Source organism: Cydia splendana, chromosome 8 (genome assembly GCF_910591565.1).
Source record: "Cydia splendana chromosome 8, ilCydSple1.2, whole genome shotgun sequence".
Classification (NCBI taxonomy): domain Eukaryota; kingdom Metazoa; phylum Arthropoda; class Insecta; order Lepidoptera; family Tortricidae; genus Cydia; species Cydia splendana.
In genome coordinates, this window is record NC_085967.1 from 18,240,507 (window position 1) to 18,259,039 (window position 18,533).

General features: G+C 38.3%; 2 protein-coding genes across 2 annotated transcripts in view; one reads left to right on the plus strand and one right to left on the minus strand.

Annotated features, from left to right (window-relative positions):
- Positions 1–411: 411 nt before the first annotated feature.
- Positions 412–5,292, plus strand: LOC134792975 (secretory phospholipase A2 receptor-like). The gene is made up of 5 exons (XM_063764467.1): positions 412–535; positions 1,230–1,523; positions 1,995–2,153; positions 3,007–3,255; positions 4,733–5,292. The coding sequence occupies exons 1-5, from the start codon at positions 499–501 to the stop codon at positions 4,897–4,899; spliced, it is 906 nt and encodes a 301-aa protein (XP_063620537.1). The 5' UTR covers positions 412–498; the 3' UTR covers positions 4,900–5,292.
- A 747-nt stretch (positions 5,293–6,039) lies between these two features.
- Positions 6,040–18,533, minus strand: part of LOC134792965 (integrin alpha-PS4-like) — a 32,504-nt gene continuing 20,010 nt past the window's right edge. Inside the window, exons 13-24 of the mRNA XM_063764454.1 lie at positions 15,504–15,585; positions 13,971–14,116; positions 12,508–12,710; positions 10,993–11,218; positions 10,221–10,393; positions 9,666–9,756; positions 9,302–9,394; positions 8,750–8,903; positions 7,871–7,949; positions 7,278–7,389; positions 6,708–6,779; positions 6,040–6,397 (exon numbers count right to left, since the gene is read on the minus strand). Of these exons, the coding sequence (XP_063620524.1) occupies positions 6,131–6,397; positions 6,708–6,779; positions 7,278–7,389; positions 7,871–7,949; positions 8,750–8,903; positions 9,302–9,394; positions 9,666–9,756; positions 10,221–10,393; positions 10,993–11,218; positions 12,508–12,710; positions 13,971–14,116; positions 15,504–15,585 (1,698 nt within the window). The 3' untranslated portion in view covers positions 6,040–6,130. The remainder of the gene's footprint in view (positions 6,398–6,707; positions 6,780–7,277; positions 7,390–7,870; positions 7,950–8,749; positions 8,904–9,301; positions 9,395–9,665; positions 9,757–10,220; positions 10,394–10,992; positions 11,219–12,507; positions 12,711–13,970; positions 14,117–15,503; positions 15,586–18,533) is intronic.

Consider the following 18,533-nt stretch of genomic DNA (forward strand, 5'->3'; position numbering starts at 1 on the left):
ATAACAAGGTTATCTAATACCTACCTACTCTATGCTCCGAATGCTAAAAATAGCTTTCAAAGTATAAGATAACAGCTAACAGCGAACACGTTCGGAAATTGAAGGCCAATTAGGTACCTACTCACTAGAAATGGAAGGAACATATTAGGTCCTGCGGCCCGTTTCTCAAAAGCTTGTAACTTGTATTACAAGCGGGTGTCACTTTTGACAGCTTTTGTTAGAAAGGGACTTCCACTTGTATTACAAGTTACAAGCTTTTGAGAAACGGGCCCGGTGTAAACCCCTGCAGCAGTTCCCAGTAATCATTATCGCAAGCATAAGGTCATGTAAGTATTATAGGTATAAACAACATTGCTTCACATGCGTCCTTTAAATTGATAACATTATCATCATATTACTTATTCTGTGATATCTTCATGTTATGTTCAAGTTATTGGGACTGCATTTAGTTAGAATAATTATTTGCTCGCGGACAGTAGTGATATAAGATATAAGAAAATGGATTATATATTTACAATTTTGGCTTTTTGCGTTGGTAAGTTTGAAAATTAACTAACTTTTCAACACATCATTTAATATGCCTGGTAAATTATGAGTGATTATGACAATTTTAAACTTGACTAATTCCATTGTGAATCGAGAATTCATATAAATCTAGTGATTTGTTTGAATACTTACTCAGGCATAATGTGGTGGATTTTCATCTTATTTACGATAATTTGATTGGTGTATTTATTTGAATTTTTAAGTATAATTAAATATAAATTCAGTGTAAATAGACAATAACTTACACCGGCCTTCGTAATTTATTAAGTAGTGATTGTAGTGAACTTGATTATGAATCTGGAGGCCCTTGGTTCGAATCCTGGTCGTCATTTTTTATCCAAAACACAAGCCTTAATGATCTTACTGTGGATTTAGGCCTATTGGAGTTAAATTGTATATTTAATTACTTATAAACAAAGAATCACGCCGCGCTCATTCTTTCTTCCGTGCTTATCAAAAACAGCATTAAAACAAACTTAAGTTATATGTTGTTCACCCGCGAAATAGTAACATGCTAGTCAATCATTGCTAAACCGATATACCTACTTTAGTATTATTGAGTTGCATGTATTTATTAAAAGACCTAACCCTAACCCCTAACCCTTTATTATTTCGCGGATTAGCAAAGTAAAATATCGCATTTCCGTAAATTAACGCCTGATTCTATTAATTATCAAAAACAGCACTAGCAGCCGCCGAATCTCCAGCTATCAGCAAGCAATACCGCTCAGATTACACCTATGACAGAAATACCGACTCCTTCTACAAGATGCACACAGAGCAGGCCTCGACCGAACGCGCGCACAGCACATGCCGGGCCGAAGGCGCGCGGCTTATGTCGCCGGAGTCCGAACAAGATCTAGCACTGATACACGGCATGTTTAAAAAGTTCCCGGATATCGGGAGACTGGTGCTTGTAGATGGGAATGGGGTCGGTCACGATGAGGCTGATGAGGACGAGGAACCCATTATTAAAAGTAAGTATTCAGTTTTTATGATGGTGGAAAATAAGATGCCGCCAAAATGCAAATATACAAATTAGGTTTTCTACAAGACGAATGAATAAAATTGTATTCATTTGTCTTATAGGAACTCTTCTACTGTATAATAACATTTTTGTGTTAGAATAATTTTCGGGTTCTTTAATATGATATGAAGCTTTACAAGGTTATAGGATTTTGCCTGAGTATAAATATTATTTGTAATTAATTTACATGTTGATGATAGCTTTTGTGCAAAAATAGTTCTTCACAAAAATTTTAATAATGCGTTTTTTTAGACCTATGTTTGTGATTTTTTCTATCAAGCGAAAGTTGTTTAATCAGGTTTCAAATTGAAGATGCTACTACAGAAACGCCTCAAGATTGCTATTCTTTTTTTTACTCCTAACTTTGCTGGCTGTTTCTTTATACTTCAGTCGTTAACAGTAATATTGGTCTCTTTCTCAGTGGAAGAAGAAACCGACTACGGACCACGACGCCGGTGCGAAGTAGTGAATAGGGAAGGACAGATTGAGAGCTCCCTGTGCTACTTCGAGCTGCCGTTTATATGCAAAGTGAACGCCAAGGACGCCCCTTACAACGAGGAATGTGGGACTTATTCTAATGGTAAGATATTGTAGTTAGAGAAGACTTTAACGATTCACATTTTAGCGGAGGTTTCAGTGGAAACAGTAAGAGCGAATCGCCTAGCGCGGTACGGCCATGTAATGCGGAGGGATGAAAGTCATGCGTCGAGAAAGGTATTACGAAATAATGTGGAGGGAAATAACGGGAGAGGAAAACCGAGGAAAAGGTGGATGGACTGTGTGAGAGATGACATGAAACGAATACAAGTGAATGATGAGATGATGAGCGAGAGAGAGCTATGGAAGAAAAAGACATGCTGCGCAGACTCCAAATGAATGAGATAAGGGCAAGCGAATGATGATGATTTTAATGGATGTTTCTTAGTACAAACAGCAACACTCCTAACTGTACATCGGTGGACCTTATTACAAAAGGCATAAGATCCACCGATGTACAGTTAACAGTGTGGGCGAAGGTACCTCAAATGCATAACTATGTACAGAGTGTTTTGAATCCTGCTCTAAAACCGTCATATTCTATGAAGTGAGGTCATATTGATCAAGATCGTCTATGGAACTAAGCACAAAATTGTGAAAAAAATATAAAGACCCATTGAAAAAAATTGACATCTGAACAGCCAAATGTAGAAAAAAGCGGTCACTTGTTTTCAACTCTCTTGTTTCAACTTTCAAAACGCATAGAAGCGTTAAAGCAAGATGACAATAAGTAAGGTATAATTGTATTATATGAAGTTATGAAATCGCAGTGCACAGTAGATGTTATGATACGGCTAAATTCCCAAAATGCGTTCAAAATGCGTTTTCATGGTGTTAACATTGCTTATCGATGAAAACTATTAAGTTACTTCTTAACAAAAAAATCTGACTTACAGATTACGTATCCAAGATCTCTCTCACTGGCAGCTGCTACCGGATAGCCAGTATAAAAGCTAACTGGAACGAAGCATATGCCAACTGCCAAGCGGAGGGGGGCCACTTGGCCATCTTGAACAACGAGGGCGAGTTCGAAATCGTCAAGGGTCTGCTGGACAAAACGCCCAGGAGTATTGAGGATTGGCAATTCTTTGTTGGCGTTCGTGCGGAGGAGAAGAAGTCTCCGATAATATTTAGAACCATTTTCAGTAAGTACCTCCATATACTTAAAAATAAATAACTTCAGCCTAGATTTCACCCTGTATACGTCCCACTGCTGGGCACAGGCCTCCTCTCATGCGCGAGAGGGCTTGGGCTATAGTCCCCACGCTAGCCCAATGCGGATTAGGGACTTCACATACACCTTTGAATTTCTTCGCAGATGTATGCAGGTTTCCTCACGATGTTTTCCTTCACCGAAAAGCTAGTAGTAAATATCAAATGATATTTCGTAAGTACTTATACTTATGATATCTTAATTGTTTTCCCACTGGAATGAACTCGCGGCCTGATTCTAATTTTAATAAACGTCAAAAATTTGATCTCGATACGATTATGGATTGGATCTGTCAGTGTCAAAAGTGACGTTTCTTCAAACTGAAACGTCTCTTTTGACACTGATATATTTGATCCATATCGTATCAAGATCAGATTTTTTGACGTTTATAAAAATTTGAATCAGGCAGTAAAAATCATATATTATGGATAAATAATAGCTAGCTTTTGCTGGGCAAACAAGCCAGTCTAACCTAACTTTGCACCGACTTAATCAAACAAAGATGACGTCGTAAACTCATAGAAATTTGACATAATAGTGAGGACGTCGCTAAAATTTGTAATTGCGAATGCCGTGAAGAGGTTGACCCGGCTCCATACAGGCCTATTCGGATTTCGAGATAATCACAAAATCTTGAGACGATTTAGAGATCAACTAGATCTACATTAGATATCGACTAGATGTCACTTGGATATCTAAGTCATAACTTGTCGAAATCGTTCAAGAGGACCTCCAGAATCGTGGAAACGTCAAATTTGACATATATATCTTACAAATATCTTTAAATTATCCGTATCGTAACTTGTTGAAGTCTAGTCGAAATCTAATTCATTTTCCGAATCGAGCCGATAGTCTTTAGTTATTAAGCTGAGCTACTTCGAGATCTATTGCATTAAACCGCACATTGGAGGCGCCATAAAAAAGTTACAGAGCGCTATAATGTTTATTTGTTTTTATTGGAAAAAGGTAAGCATTTGACTACAATCTCACCTGATTGTAAGTGCCGATGCAGTCTAGGATGGAGCATGTTTACCCAAAAGATGTCTATTCACTCTCGATTTAAAAAGATCTAAGTTATAAGTAGGGGACTGGGAATAGATTTGCAGGAAGTGAGTTCCGTTCCTTAATTTTTTTTTTTACAGTATTATCATCTATATGGCAGTGGATCATCATTCATCATCTTCCTTGCGTTGTCCCGGCGGATAGGAGGCTGGGGTCCGCTTGACAACTAATCCCGAGAATTGGCGTAGTTTTTACGAAAGCGACTGCCATTTGACCTTCCCACCCAGAGGGGAAACTAGGCCTTGTTGGGATTAGTCCGGTTTCCTCACGATGTTCTCTTTCACCGAAAAGAGACTGGTAAATATGAAATATGGCAGTGGATAAAGCAGTATTAATTGTGTTTTCAGATCAAACTCTAGAGCAGGTCGGGTACGCGCCCTGGGACAACAATGAACCTAACAACTCTTTCGGCATCGAGTACTGCGTGTCGCTCCTCAGAACCACGGGCAAATACAACGACACCGTGTGCCGTAACCGATACTCGTACGTCTGCGAGAAAGAGCGCAGTGTTTGAATAGTGTATTTCGTCATTAATGTTATTATTATTACCAGACATTGTAAATTTTATAGCATTTTCGGTGCAGCGGAGTGGTGTTAACGGAATTGGTATAAACAATTTCAACCCTAATTATTAATTAGCGTTAATTACGTTAATATTAACTTAAATTTACCATTTCAGTTGGAATTATCTAAACCAATTCCGTTAACACCACTCCGCTGCACCAAAAATGCTATAAAATGTACGATGTCTTATTATTACTGCTCATTTAGTCTATAGTATGAAAAAAAAAATTATCAATAGAAAAAAAGCGCATTTTTAAAAATGTTATAGTTCTGGCCCTCGCTCGCGCGTACTCGTACAGTTCCTTTCCCGCCATTCTACTGACAAGAAAGTGGCTTCTCATTCATGAATAGCGCTTTAAGCCAGGGATATAGGGATAAATGTCCCGCGACATGTGTCGGCGACAAGTCCAGCGAAGTCAAGCGATTTCGGTTGACATGTCTGGCGACATCGCGCGACTTGAAGTCGGTAGCGACTTCAGGCAAAACCGTGCAAATTCGCGCAACAACATGTCGTGTTAAGAGAGCAGCATTAACTAGTGTATTCTATGGTTTAGTAAAGTTTAATTGTTAGTTAAGAATAAAATACAAGTATTCGCCAGAATACTTTATTGGAGAATAATTATGTACCTACCTACTTAATACATAATAATTTCGTTAAAAATATAAAAATTAGTATACCTATGCGCAATTATTTATTTAGTAAAATTAAAATAATTGTAAATTACGTGACAAAAATGACTTGAGTACCTACCTATTTTGAGTACCATTTTGTACATCAAATTCCACGACCGTACATACAATTAGTTTCATAAATACAATAACCGATGAAAGTGAACAACATGAAACCCTCCCGTTGTGTTTGTGATTTTCACTGATATTGTTCGACGATGTTACGTTTTATTATGTTGCGTGTTAGGTTGCACGCTTTAAAGGTAAAACGCCAGGTAGTAGTATATAAATAAAGGTTTTTGATGGTTCGAGCGAGTGTCAAAATGATTGCGACCAAAATAATTACATTAAAGCGGGGTCCACCAGTTTGCGGCACTGTGCGGCACGAGCATCAAGCATTTTTGTACTGAATATGCTTGTGCCGCACAGTGCCGCACACTGGTGGAATTCCGCCTTTACAGTACATTTTTTAGAGTCGCACTCGCACCTATACCTTGATGTCGCATAGTGTTTTATTTTTGCAAGGTTTTCTCGATATGAGCCCTTATATCATAGTGCGATCCGGCCGGGTTTTCGTTCAGAACTGTGCTTCTACAGCCATTGTCCCCTTTGGCTTTCTCATGGTTCATGGTGACTAATTGGGATTTTCTGGCCTCCTCGGCCTCCTCGGCCTCCTCTACCTCTTTGATCTCGGCCTCGTCGAGAAGCTCCCGGTAGGTGCGGTTCCTTAGCTCGGCTCGGGCTGTGTCCGTGAGTCTCATGGATTGCCTTTGCAGCATCTGCGATTGGTGCGAATATTACTTATTATTTTAATTTCGTAGATATTTTTTTAAATATCGTACCTAATACTTAGCTTACATATGCTCATACGAGGGTTCTTTATTAAAACGGATGGGAATATTATTTTATAATTAATAGATTCACTCAGCGAGCGTGTATGCTTAGAGTTTGCGTCCCGTGATCTCGGGTCAGAGCTAATTTGTCTCGACAGTGTAGAGTCTACACAAGAATATAGGAGTATTCTCCGTTATAGCAGGTTTTAGGGAAGCAAGGATAAGGAATTAAGTAAGAAGCGATTGATTAACATACCATGCTTTTACGTTTAACTTCCTTCTTCAGGTTCACTAGTTCTTCCTTCTTTTTTCGACGGAACAATCCACACTGTAGGAAATTTAAAAATATTAAATATTAGAACCACATACATAAGGGTAGCTGTGAGTCATATTCAAAACACATCTGATAGAACTGAATATAGTATAACGTTAGGTATGAGTACAAAATATATTTTAATATTTATGAACAGAGAACGAACGTTTGATTTTCTCTATCTACTTGGACATCCTACGTCTAAAACGTATTGATTTAATTCTCTTTGCCTACGTCTAGGGTCTAGGTCAGCAAACTTCTTCCAGCTTCTTTTTCAAGCTCAGCACATCAGTTTTGACATTTCGAAAATAGTAGCTAATTTGACTAACCAGTCCAATTCCTAATACGATATCTATCCTCTTGAGACGCAGGCCACTTTTTGCTCTTTTTAATTTGGAATTTATTTTATTCCCATAAGAGTTCAAAATTCGAATTGAAATTTTACTTACCTACTTATATAAGTACGCGGAGACTTATGAGACTATTAATTAATAATCTGTATTCTAATCTTACCTCGTAAAGAGCGAATCCAATGAGGCAAACAATGAGGATGCCCACGCAAACTGCTACCACTATAATCCAGACAGGCACTTTGCCTTTTTGAAACACCAAAGTGGTAAGTTCTCTGAGAAACAAAATAAGAATTATTGGCGACTAGGTAAGTCGAAGAAAATCGTGCCTACAAGTTTGAGAGCTGAATTAGTTAGCGTTATACAGTGCGAAACATTGTGGCACGGCACCACTTTGTCACATCAATCATGATTAGGGGAGATCGAGGTAAGTTGAAACAGAGGGAAGATGACAAATAAAGACAATGTTGCGGTATCTGTAATCGTCTTCAGCTCGGTCCCCCCTAATCATAAACATGTTTTTTTTTATATTTATGTGTTAAACTAGTTATTTACAAAACATAGTTAAATTCGAAGATAACTTAAAGGCGGTTGGCGGTGTGTAATCTGGTTAAAAGATGTTTATGAATGATTTGCTGAAAAGACGGTAGTGGTCACTACAGAGATCGAGGTTCAAAGTTATTTAAATTGTTTTAGGGCGATTACGTCACGTGTAAATAACTAGAAAGTTGTAGGTTCTTTTTATACTAAACTTACGTTTTTTCTTTCTCTTGTTTGTCAGCGATTACTCTGAGGAATGTTTTCACTGTGGCGTTTGATTTCTCCAAAACTTTCTCTGAAACAAGTGAATTAACATCATTAGGTAATTGCCTCTAACGCTCTAAGTAGGTATGGAGGGTAGAGGTAAGGAGAACAATCTCTTATGGGATAACTGTTGCTAAAGTGTCCAGCTGGCAGCTGTAAATAATAATTCGAATTCTCTCCGGTGGCGCTAGGGTAGCACAAGGACATGACATGAACTTTATCAAAGTCAAAAATTTGTTCGCTTTGTATTGTGGCGCCACCTATTTAAGGTTTTTTGATGGACACTTTTCAGATCCATGTGATTGTTCTCGTTACCTCTACCCTCCATAGCTCTAAGTTTGAAATACAATTGTCAATTTGTACTGTCAATAAATAAGCCTGACATTGTTCTGATGCCATCTCCCATATGAGAATCTCGTGAAAGCTGAGAAGGACAAGTCCAGTAAGTAGGTATCTATATAAGTACCTATTATCTAGAATACAAAGAAATAACCGCTAGGTGGGATGTTGATTTGACGATCATTGTCCCGATAGTCGTTTCAGCGAACGGTCTAATAGCGAAGAGTCTCGACCAAAAATCCAAAATCAAAATCTCCTAAGAGAGATTCTCGTTAGGTGGCTAGATCAAGGGTCAGAATAGATGCAAGGCGTAGATGTAAGGCGGTAGTCTTAGTCTTGAATACGGCGAGGATAGTCCGGCGTTTCCTCTCTGGCTGACTACCGGCAGCTTGGGCCTTTTTTGTATTTTACTTGTAAGTATATCCATATTACAAATAGAGGAGACCAAAAAAATATACATAGAAAAATAAATAAACGGTATTGTGTACGTACCTAGTTCATTAGGTACCGTAGTGATAGGTATGACCACGGTGATGGTTCCCTTGCGATTCAAGTTTCCCAACTCACAGCTTAAGCCGTGGAAGTCGCTCGTACTGTTGTCATTCTTCACGGCACACGAAAGCCCTTCAGATTCACCGTTGTATATCTTAAAATCAGAAGTTTATTTGCTTTGATACAGTTTGATAAACTTGTTACAATGGGTGCAAAAGGAACAGGCGTGTATATTTAATTCAATATAGGTAAAATTAAGCAGATAACAACGCAATAAATATATAGAACATTAATAATATACCTATAAGTATATCAAAAATAATTATAATTGGCGTCATTGAGAACATTTTCTAAAAGAAAACAGTAACGCGCTCAACGATTCGTTCATCAACACGCCAGGCCGCAGCCTGGACGCACGCGACCGGCGAATCGGCAAGCGGCAAATCAAGGCCGTTCACACATTTGGTCGGGCGCATTAGTGTATGAATGGCCTTGATTTTCCGCTCGCTGCCCCGCCGGTCTCGTGCGCCCAGGCCGCGGCCTTACTCATACCTGTATTAAATTATCGTAAGTAATGTGAGGCCCTTTAAACAGCCAGAGGTCACCAACGAGTCCGACCCAGTTGATCTCGCCTACGTTCGATATCTGAAATAAAAATTGAATAGATAATAAATACAACAAACAATTTTATAAACACGGTGTTGTACTTTTGCAGCTATATTAATTTATCCCTGATGAGGTAATATTAAAATAGTGCATACCCTTTAATTTGTTTACAATGAGGATAAACATGCAAATCTTAACACAAATGGCGCTGCAATCGTTTAAGAAAAATATATATCATTACTTTATTGTAATCCTGACAGTTGATATGGAAGAATCTCGTATTAAAATCCTATAAATATAAGTTACTTACGGTATATGTATGATGTAATTTCTTTCCACTTTTAAAGTCATCTTTACGGAAGAATACCGATTCTCCGTCCGATTCGACCTGATCCGTTTTGCTGTAAATTAATTACAAAAGTAGAAATTTATAACAGGCGTGCGCGGAGCTGAAATCAAAACGTAGAGTCCCAAGTTGTCAGTCTTTTACAACGACGTTTTTAACCCTTCAGGTAGCGTATACATTATTTTTGAGTTGTTGGAATTATCTTTCTTTAAATTTAATTAAATTTGAAATAGATATTCCCGCTGTGGGAGTTTGCCACTTTTTTGTAGAAAATCATATTATTAGAAAATCAATCACAAACTAGATGTAATTAATTTTCACAAGTTGTGGTTGTACGATAAAATTGTGACGTTTTCAACCAAAAGATAAGGTTAACGATAAGGTTGATTTCATATTGAGGCTATATGGAAATAGCGCCTTATTGACAACCGGTAATAAGTTGTACCTTTTTGGTTGAAAATGGCACATTAATAATTTAAACATAAATGATGAGCAGAACAGCAATACAGTCATATCAACCTTTCAATCTTCAATCCGTCAACATTAGTGATGAGATCAAACTCAATGGAACTTCTGTCGTCAGGCTTGTTGGCGGTCTCGCAGCGGTTGTAGACTTCTGCCACGACCTTTATTTTCTTGGTATCGCTAGTGAGTCCCTCCAGGCCTATCTCGATGTTTTGGTCATATGCTGCCTGTAAGATAAAAACGCATTTAATCGGTTTTCAAGACCGAAGTGATCAAGTGCTCCCGTGAACCATATTTTGTTCAGAACATTAAAAATTACAAAAATTGCTTTTATATGAGTACCTTTTGGAAAGCAACAGTAATTTAGCACTGCAGACATGCGTCATTTTGAATTAGCAGGTTCATATAAAAACTTTATAGTAAAGTGGTTTACTACAAAGTTCAACACAGTCATGACACTCATGACAGTCCTTTCGTGCACGATTCTAAAATTAATGAACGTTAACGAAACGCCATATGGGAGCGGTTAAGGTGTTCAGTGTTCCAAGACGTTAAATTGCATGTTCAGATATTTTTAGTGTCTTGGCCGATTCGATATATCTGACGACGACTGTACAGACACTAACATACATATTTTAAATATTCACTTTTCTATACAGCTAATGTAGCGACGTGGTTCACTTCAGTAGTTAAGGGTTAACTCGGTGACCACTTTACATATGACCAATGTATGTCATACATTTAGTATAAAATGCATTAATCCTGAGTAATTTTATTTTGCAAGCGTCGAAAAGATTATATTACTTATATGAGTAAAAAAAGCTACCATTTCGTTTAAATCCCACTTGCTATTAGGCTTCACCGCTCTCTGCCGCTGGCAGATCCTGCGCGTGTCGCTATAGACGGTGCAGTGCGGGGGCGCGCGGTACACGTTCGCCGCGCCACCGTGCACGCTCAGCACCACGCACGGCCGGTACGCAGTGTCCGCGTCGCCGTTCCGAACGGACACGTCGACGCGTACGGTCGACGAAGACCCGATTAGGTACGGACTCCTGTGGTTAGATCGAGTTTAGCGATTGAGGTAAAGTGTTCATGATTGGAACAAATAGGTGTTGTAATGGTAAGTTAATTGTTATTTTATTTTATTTTTTTTTTTTTTTTTTTTATCTCACAATATACAATGTCACTTAAAATTACACATGGTAAATTTTTAGGAATTTATATTGTGATTGTCAGTTTTTTTACATTATGAATAATGGAGTACGAAAAATAACACTGACAATCAAAATTTCATTCAAAATTATTAAATTACAATCGTATGTCAGCAGTTTCACAATAAATAAATTAAATCCAATTATTTAAAAAATAAAATCACCAGGAATGGGTCGTTATTAAGCTATAAGTAAAATATGTTAACAAAATTGAGCACTTATGTCATAGAAATTAAGGTCACCATGACAGGGTCGTCATTATATGTACTAAAAATGAAAATAAATTATTATTATTATTCTCTTTATTCATTTCTCATCTTAAGTTAGGTTATTTATAATATGAATATAAAAGTAAAATATAAAAACACTTACAAAACAATAAAAATTAATATAAACACATTATAAAAAACCTAACCTAGGGTGCCGCCAGCAGCGGGGCAGGGCCCAAGCTACCGGTGGTCAGGGCCGCAGAGAGAGGAACCGGCGGACTATCCGCGCCGTGTCCAAGATCACCGCCTTCTGCATCTGACCCTTGATCCAACCACCTAGCGAGAGTCTCTCAAGATGTTGGTCGAGACTCTTCGCTATTAGACCGTTCACTGAAACGACTATCGGGACAATGATCGTCGAATCAACATCCCACATGGCGGTTATCTCGTGAGCCAAGTCTAGGTACTTACTGGACTTGTCCTTCTCGGCTTATTATTATTATTGTTATATTCAAAGAATTATAGGTAATACACGATTTTCGAATCTAATCTTGAAGCGAGGCAAACGTCCAATCTGAGGTCGCAGGGAATCGTTGGATGAGGGCTTCCAACGACCGGTCGATGTGAAGATCGAGGCCCATGTTCAGCAATGGACATCTGTCGACTAGTATACCAGCAAACTTTTTACACAAGAGCTATCCGTAGAATCACCAGTTCCTGGACCGCAATGAACCAAAAATATTCGTTTTAATGGTCTTATACTGTGTTATTTTTGTGGTCTTATACGTGAAGAGCCGCACTTGTACGAACGAAGAGCTGCATGCGGCTCGCGAGCCGCGGTTTTCTGATTCCTGGACTAGACTATAATGATGATCAAACTTCAACCTTACTTATAATATATAGTATGTAAATGTGACTTACTGAACGTTGGTTGTAAGTTTGACAGACAGTTTTGGTTGGCACGGTTCTCTCTTACACTCCGCCGCCCGCACGGACATGGGGTGCCACAGTTTGCTGTGGGGGCTCACGGTAGCTTTCGACGAGTCGAATGATGAACTATTTGCTGGATCGTCCAGGAGTTTAGCTGTTATTAGGAATTCGATTTCTTGCTCGTAGTCTCCGTTCTGTAACAGGTGGTAGTTATAATAATGTTAGTCCAATTACTTGTAATTGTTATGGCTCCTCTACACGATGGGCCAACGCCGGCCACTCCAAGGGACGCATTTATGCGTTAGAGGGAGCAAGTGATATTGTTATCTCATTCTACCGCATTGCTGCGTCCCTTGGAGTGGCCGGCGTTGGCCCATCATGTAGAGCAGCCATTCTCTAAGTGTGTTCCGCGGAACCCTAAGGGTTCCGCGACACCCCTGCAGGGGTTCCGCAAGAATTTAGAACACTATGCTTTAGTCGCCTCGAAAAATTTTACTATGCCGCCACCACCATTGTAGGGTTCCATCAAGTATTTCCTTTTCCAAAAGGGTTCCGTCAAAAAAAAAAGATTGAGAACCGCTGATGTAGAGGAGCCATTAGGTATGTCGGCTGTACACACTCGTCGCGAGCCGCTCCGATCCTATCGGAGAAGCGCAAGACGAGACAAGGAAGAGCGAGACGAGAAGGGAGCTGCATGTACACTCTCGTTCTTGGGGTTTCTTGGCGAGTGTGTACATCCCGCATTTACCTCGGTAAGATATCCTTTGTACGGACTTTGTCTGACTTTTTGAATGCGCTTTTTGGTGGTTACAAAGTCAGATTTCCTGTTATACGAGACAATTACCTACATTAATATTCGGGACTCGGGGACAAATTTGGGAAACGAAATAACGTCGCATAGGTTGCCAAAAACCATATGCCTTATGCATATGCCTTGTGGCGCTGACATGTATAGGGAAAATTCCTTATTTGGATTATTACTAGTATCTACTTACTTAATGATCTATATTTCTATATACCCAATTTATTAATCGTATGGCATACTTTAGGTACATGTCACTGCAGTATAATTAAAATTTAAAACTAGAATTTTTAAAATAATCCACGCCTTTCCTAGTCAAGGTTTTGAACTCTTCAATGTGGCCACCTAATTTGGTGTTGTATATACCCAATTTCATTAAAAACCGGTCAAGTGCGAGTCGGACTCGCGTTCCAAGGGTTCCGTACATAAGTCCGACTCACGCTTGATTGCATATTTCTAATAGGTTTTCCTGTCATCTATAGGTAATGTACTATTTTGTGTATTTTTTCAAAATTTTAGGCCTAGTTTCTGAAATAAAGGGGGGGGGGGGATGGTCGGACAGACAGACAGACGCACGAGTATATGCGCTATAAGGGGTCCGTTTTTTCCTTTTGAGGTACGGAACCCTAAAAAACGCTAATTGAAGTAGTACCTCAGACGTCGTTACACTTATGCTCCTGCAGCCGTTAGGGCTTTTTTTATTGTCGAGTATCTCATTGTATTCTATAAAGTCTTCATTTGGTTTTGCGCCAGTCAAGGTAGCATTGGGATGGGTTATCTTGACTTTTACTGCGAATTCTGAAAATGAATACAAATTGTCACAAATAGTACTGGGAATGTAGAAAAGATGACACACGTTTATGATTTTGATGTTTTTTTTTTATGTGGTATAAAAAAAATCATCTAACACCAACTGAAAAGTAAATGTGTCACTATATTTTTTATGTAAGTACGTATTGTCTTGTCTTTTAATCTCTATCAAGTACTCTCGACCTTTCTAATGAGCCTAAACTTGATGTGTTTGTGTTTTTCAATTTGAGGAGTTCCTTTGGCTACCTTACGACTACATCATCAGATTAGCTCCATGCTCCATGTTAGTATATTATTTCGGTGTCAACGGAATAGGGTATTTCACTGTTTTTAAATAAATTATTTTACACCATGCATGAAATAAAGCACCAGAAGATTAACAGCGAAACGTGGACAGCAGTTATTTTAGACACAATTTCAATTTTAAAATCCGTATAAAATTATAAAGAGAAGGTTATTTCATTGTGACGTCACATGCTAGTGTTTCATATAAATTCCATAGTAGCAAAATCGTTTTGACAGTTAAAAAAAAGAAACTGATTTGACTAGTGGTCAAATCCCTATTACGGAAGTAATCTAAATTTCAACTGAATAAGTTACTTCAATTAAAATTACAAGCTAAATAAAGAGATGTACAGAAAGGACCAATGCGAAGAAGTTATATACATATTTAACTTTCAATTGGAGTTTTCTATAATCGATTGACACTTGATTTAAAGTAACACGATTTTCACTCATAATTTTGAAACTAACAAGGGACAAAACCCTGAGCGTACAAGTGAATAATCAAGATCAAGTGCGGGTAGCTCGCAAAAGATACAAAATATTCCTCGCCAGTCTGTAATTAATACAGTAAAATTATACATTTTGCGTTGTTTATGATGTGTGTGACCTCGAGCGCCGAACGCAACTTTGTCAAAAATCGAATAAACCGCATTTTTTTTAGATTATAACCCTAAAGTACAACTTAGCCGGTTGGCACAATTGTTTCTAAGGTCAATCAAAGCTGATTTGGCCCGGTAGCCACAAGATCGTACCAGCCCCCCCCCCCCCCCCCCCCCGCGCACGCAACTACAGACTATAACTACAGACTGTTTACAATTACCTAATGCATATGGAAGTAACAGTGACAGCGAGCGGCCTTTGTTTAGTACTATATAATAAAAACTCAGTGTCAGCAAGAAACAAATGGTGTTATTACAAAACATTACTTGGCGCAGTCGGTAGGACGTAATGTTTTGTAGTAGGGTTTTATTACAAAACATTACACAGTCTGTTTGTAAGATTTACGAGATTAAGTTCCGTGTTAATTTTAAAATTATGGTTGACATTTGGCTAGATCCTGGCAATAAAATAGAAACGTCGTCAAACTTACTAGCTGTAATGTGTTCTGGTTTAGGAGGATATTTCGCATTTAGGCACACATCAAATGCAAATTTAGTCTTATCAGTACGGTTCTGAAACAAGGTCAAGATATAAGAATAATTAAGAATAAGAATAATTTATTATTGCTAATGTTACCTACATTATTCGTGCACTTTTACATATTTATTACGTACATTGTTACGTGCGCCTGAACTAGGAATGTAATCCTGTAATAAATAAATAATAAAATAAAATAAAAAATAAAAAGCCTTTTATTTCCCGCTAAATTGTTACAGGTTTTTTTGTTGTTAAAGATTTCTTACATTATGGTTAGTAAATCATTTTTTGTTTCATGCTTAAATACTAGTTTAGAATTGTTAATTTTCTTATAAATATTTACTAAATAATGTGTACATAACAGGAACCCCTCTCAGGTGAAGGCCTCTTCCAAAGTTTGCCATTTTGTTCGGTCTAATGCTGTTTGGTGCCAGTTTGGTCCAGCTATTTTTATTATGTCCTCATCCCAGCGTGAGTGTGGTCTTCCATTGCGTCGCTTGCCTGCAGGGCCTTTCCATAGAGTGACGATTTTCGTCCATCTGCGGTCTTTAAGTCGTGCCACATGTCCGGCCCATCGCCATTTCAACTTTTGAGCTTGGTTGAGCGCATCTATAGTTTTAAGCGCTGTTCTTATTTTCGTGTGTCGTACCTTTTGAATTTTTTTCAAGTTTAACAGGCTACGTTCCATACCTCTCTGACACGTTATTATTAAATTCTGGATTTTTTTGGTGAACTTCCAAGTTTGACTTGCATATATTAAACATGGAATTATACATGTGTTCATAACTTTCTTTTTCAGCTTTATTGGCAATTTACTTTTAAACACTTCCTTTAGGCTCCAGTACTTATTCCAGGTAATTTTCACTCTCCGCTCTACTTCTAGTTCATTGCTATTTCTGTTGAATCCAATTTGTTTGCCTAAATATATATATTGTTCCACATATTGTAATAATTCATTGTCTAGTGTGATGTTTGATTTTTTATAATTTGACATGACTTTTGTTTTAGAAATATTCATTTCAAGACCTATTTGCCAACTAGCTTTATGTAGAGTTTCGATCATGTATTGCAGATTTGGTGCTGATTCCGCCAGTAGTACTAAATCGTCTGCAAATCTCAGGTGACTTAAGGTTTTTCCTTGTATCTTAATAAAAATTCTTGGGGACAGGGGATCCCCTTGCCTTACTCCTCTTTTTACTTGAAAGCTCGGACCAATCGTTTCTAGTTTTACTCGGCTCGTGCTCTTATTGTATATAGATTTTAGAATATCTATGTATTTTGTCTCTACCTGTTGAGCTTTTAGTGTTGTCCATATACTTTCGTGGGATACAGTGTCGAAAGCTTTCTGATAATCGATAAAAGCTACGTACAATGGTCGGTTTTGTTCCTGAAATTTCTCTATTATTAACTCCAAGGTATGGATATGGTCCATCGTAGAAAAACCTTTTCTAAAGCCGGCTTGTTCGATGGGTTGTTTTTGTTCTAGTGATACATTTATTCTCTGGTTTATAATGGTTGAAAAAAGTTTATATATGGATGGCAGAAGGCTTATCGGTCTGTAATTGCTGATATTTTCAGGGTCTCCTTTTTTATAAAGCAAAATAATATTAGATTCAGACCATTGTGTTGGTGTTTCAGTGGCTTCTAAAATTTGATTGAATAAATTTGCTAGTGGTCTGGCTAGTATATCTTGACCGATTTTTATAGCGTCGTTCGTAATGTGATCCGAGTGAGGTGGAATCTTGGTATTAGATACCCAGTAAGTGTTAATAATTTAGGAGTATCACCCCATAATAAGGAAGCAATAAATTTAAAATAGTTAGACGGACAAAAACGACAGGCTAAAATAAACGACGATAAGTTAAAGCGAAACCATAAGTAAAAAGGGTGTAATTTATGAGTTGTCCGATGTATAGTTTCGAGGAAATTACAAAAACTACGCAAACAACGTCGATTCTGGCTTTCGCTGGGAGAGATAAAGGGCCGTCACTGTACACAACGGTAAACTAATCTAGAACCTCAACACATGACCCTAAGGTCTACAATACGATACGCAGCGGTATCTACTTTGGTCTATTCCAATGTTTCAGTCAACACGTGGAAGCAATCTTCTGCGCCGCGTCGCTTGCGCTGCGACGGGCACTTTCGCATCCCTGTGCGAGCGAGCGGGATAGAGCAACGCTAGCCCCATGTGTGGGAGGGAGAGAGAAGAATGCGTCCCGTACGAGAAACTACAGTGACGTCACGACAAACGGGGATGTGCAGACACTTGTAGCGAGAATGTATTTTATTCACTGTTAATAAAGTCGACCCTAATTTAAGTAGAGATAAGCTAGTATTGTAAAGGTTTTTCACTAAGAACGGGCGAGGAGAAGGACACTGAGATTCCAGACACCAAAGAGGGCGACGCGACCATTAGATTTGCTCTTGCTACGAAATATCGCCAAGTGTTATCTAACTTTGTAAATTATATTTAATTCTGTATAAAATCAGATCTAGAATCAGTGGTTCCGGTTGGGCGATATAACCAGTTAAGTACTTAGGGGCTGTCCATAAATTACGTCATCGATTTTTGACGATTTTGGACCCCCCCCCCCCTAACATCATCCAAAAATCATGCTTCGAATGACCCCGTTTCCTCCTACGTAATGCTACCATCATCCGATGTCCAGACCCCCCCCCCCCCCCCCTAATTTAAAATGACGTAATTTATGAATAGCCCCTTACCTAGCATTAGGCCAAGAGTAATAATGTTACCTATAGCCTGCCAAGCTATATTATGAGTATTTAAAGGTGACATCCTATAATTATATTATATCTAATGAGTTCGACTCTCATTATTGTTGTCTAATAAATATGGTTAAATACAGCTATAGAATCAGGGATTCAAGCTCCCGCAGATAATTTGATGTAAATGAATTGTATATGGAAATATGTACTGGTATTGTATTTTGTAGTTGAATATTACCGACTAATCATGTTA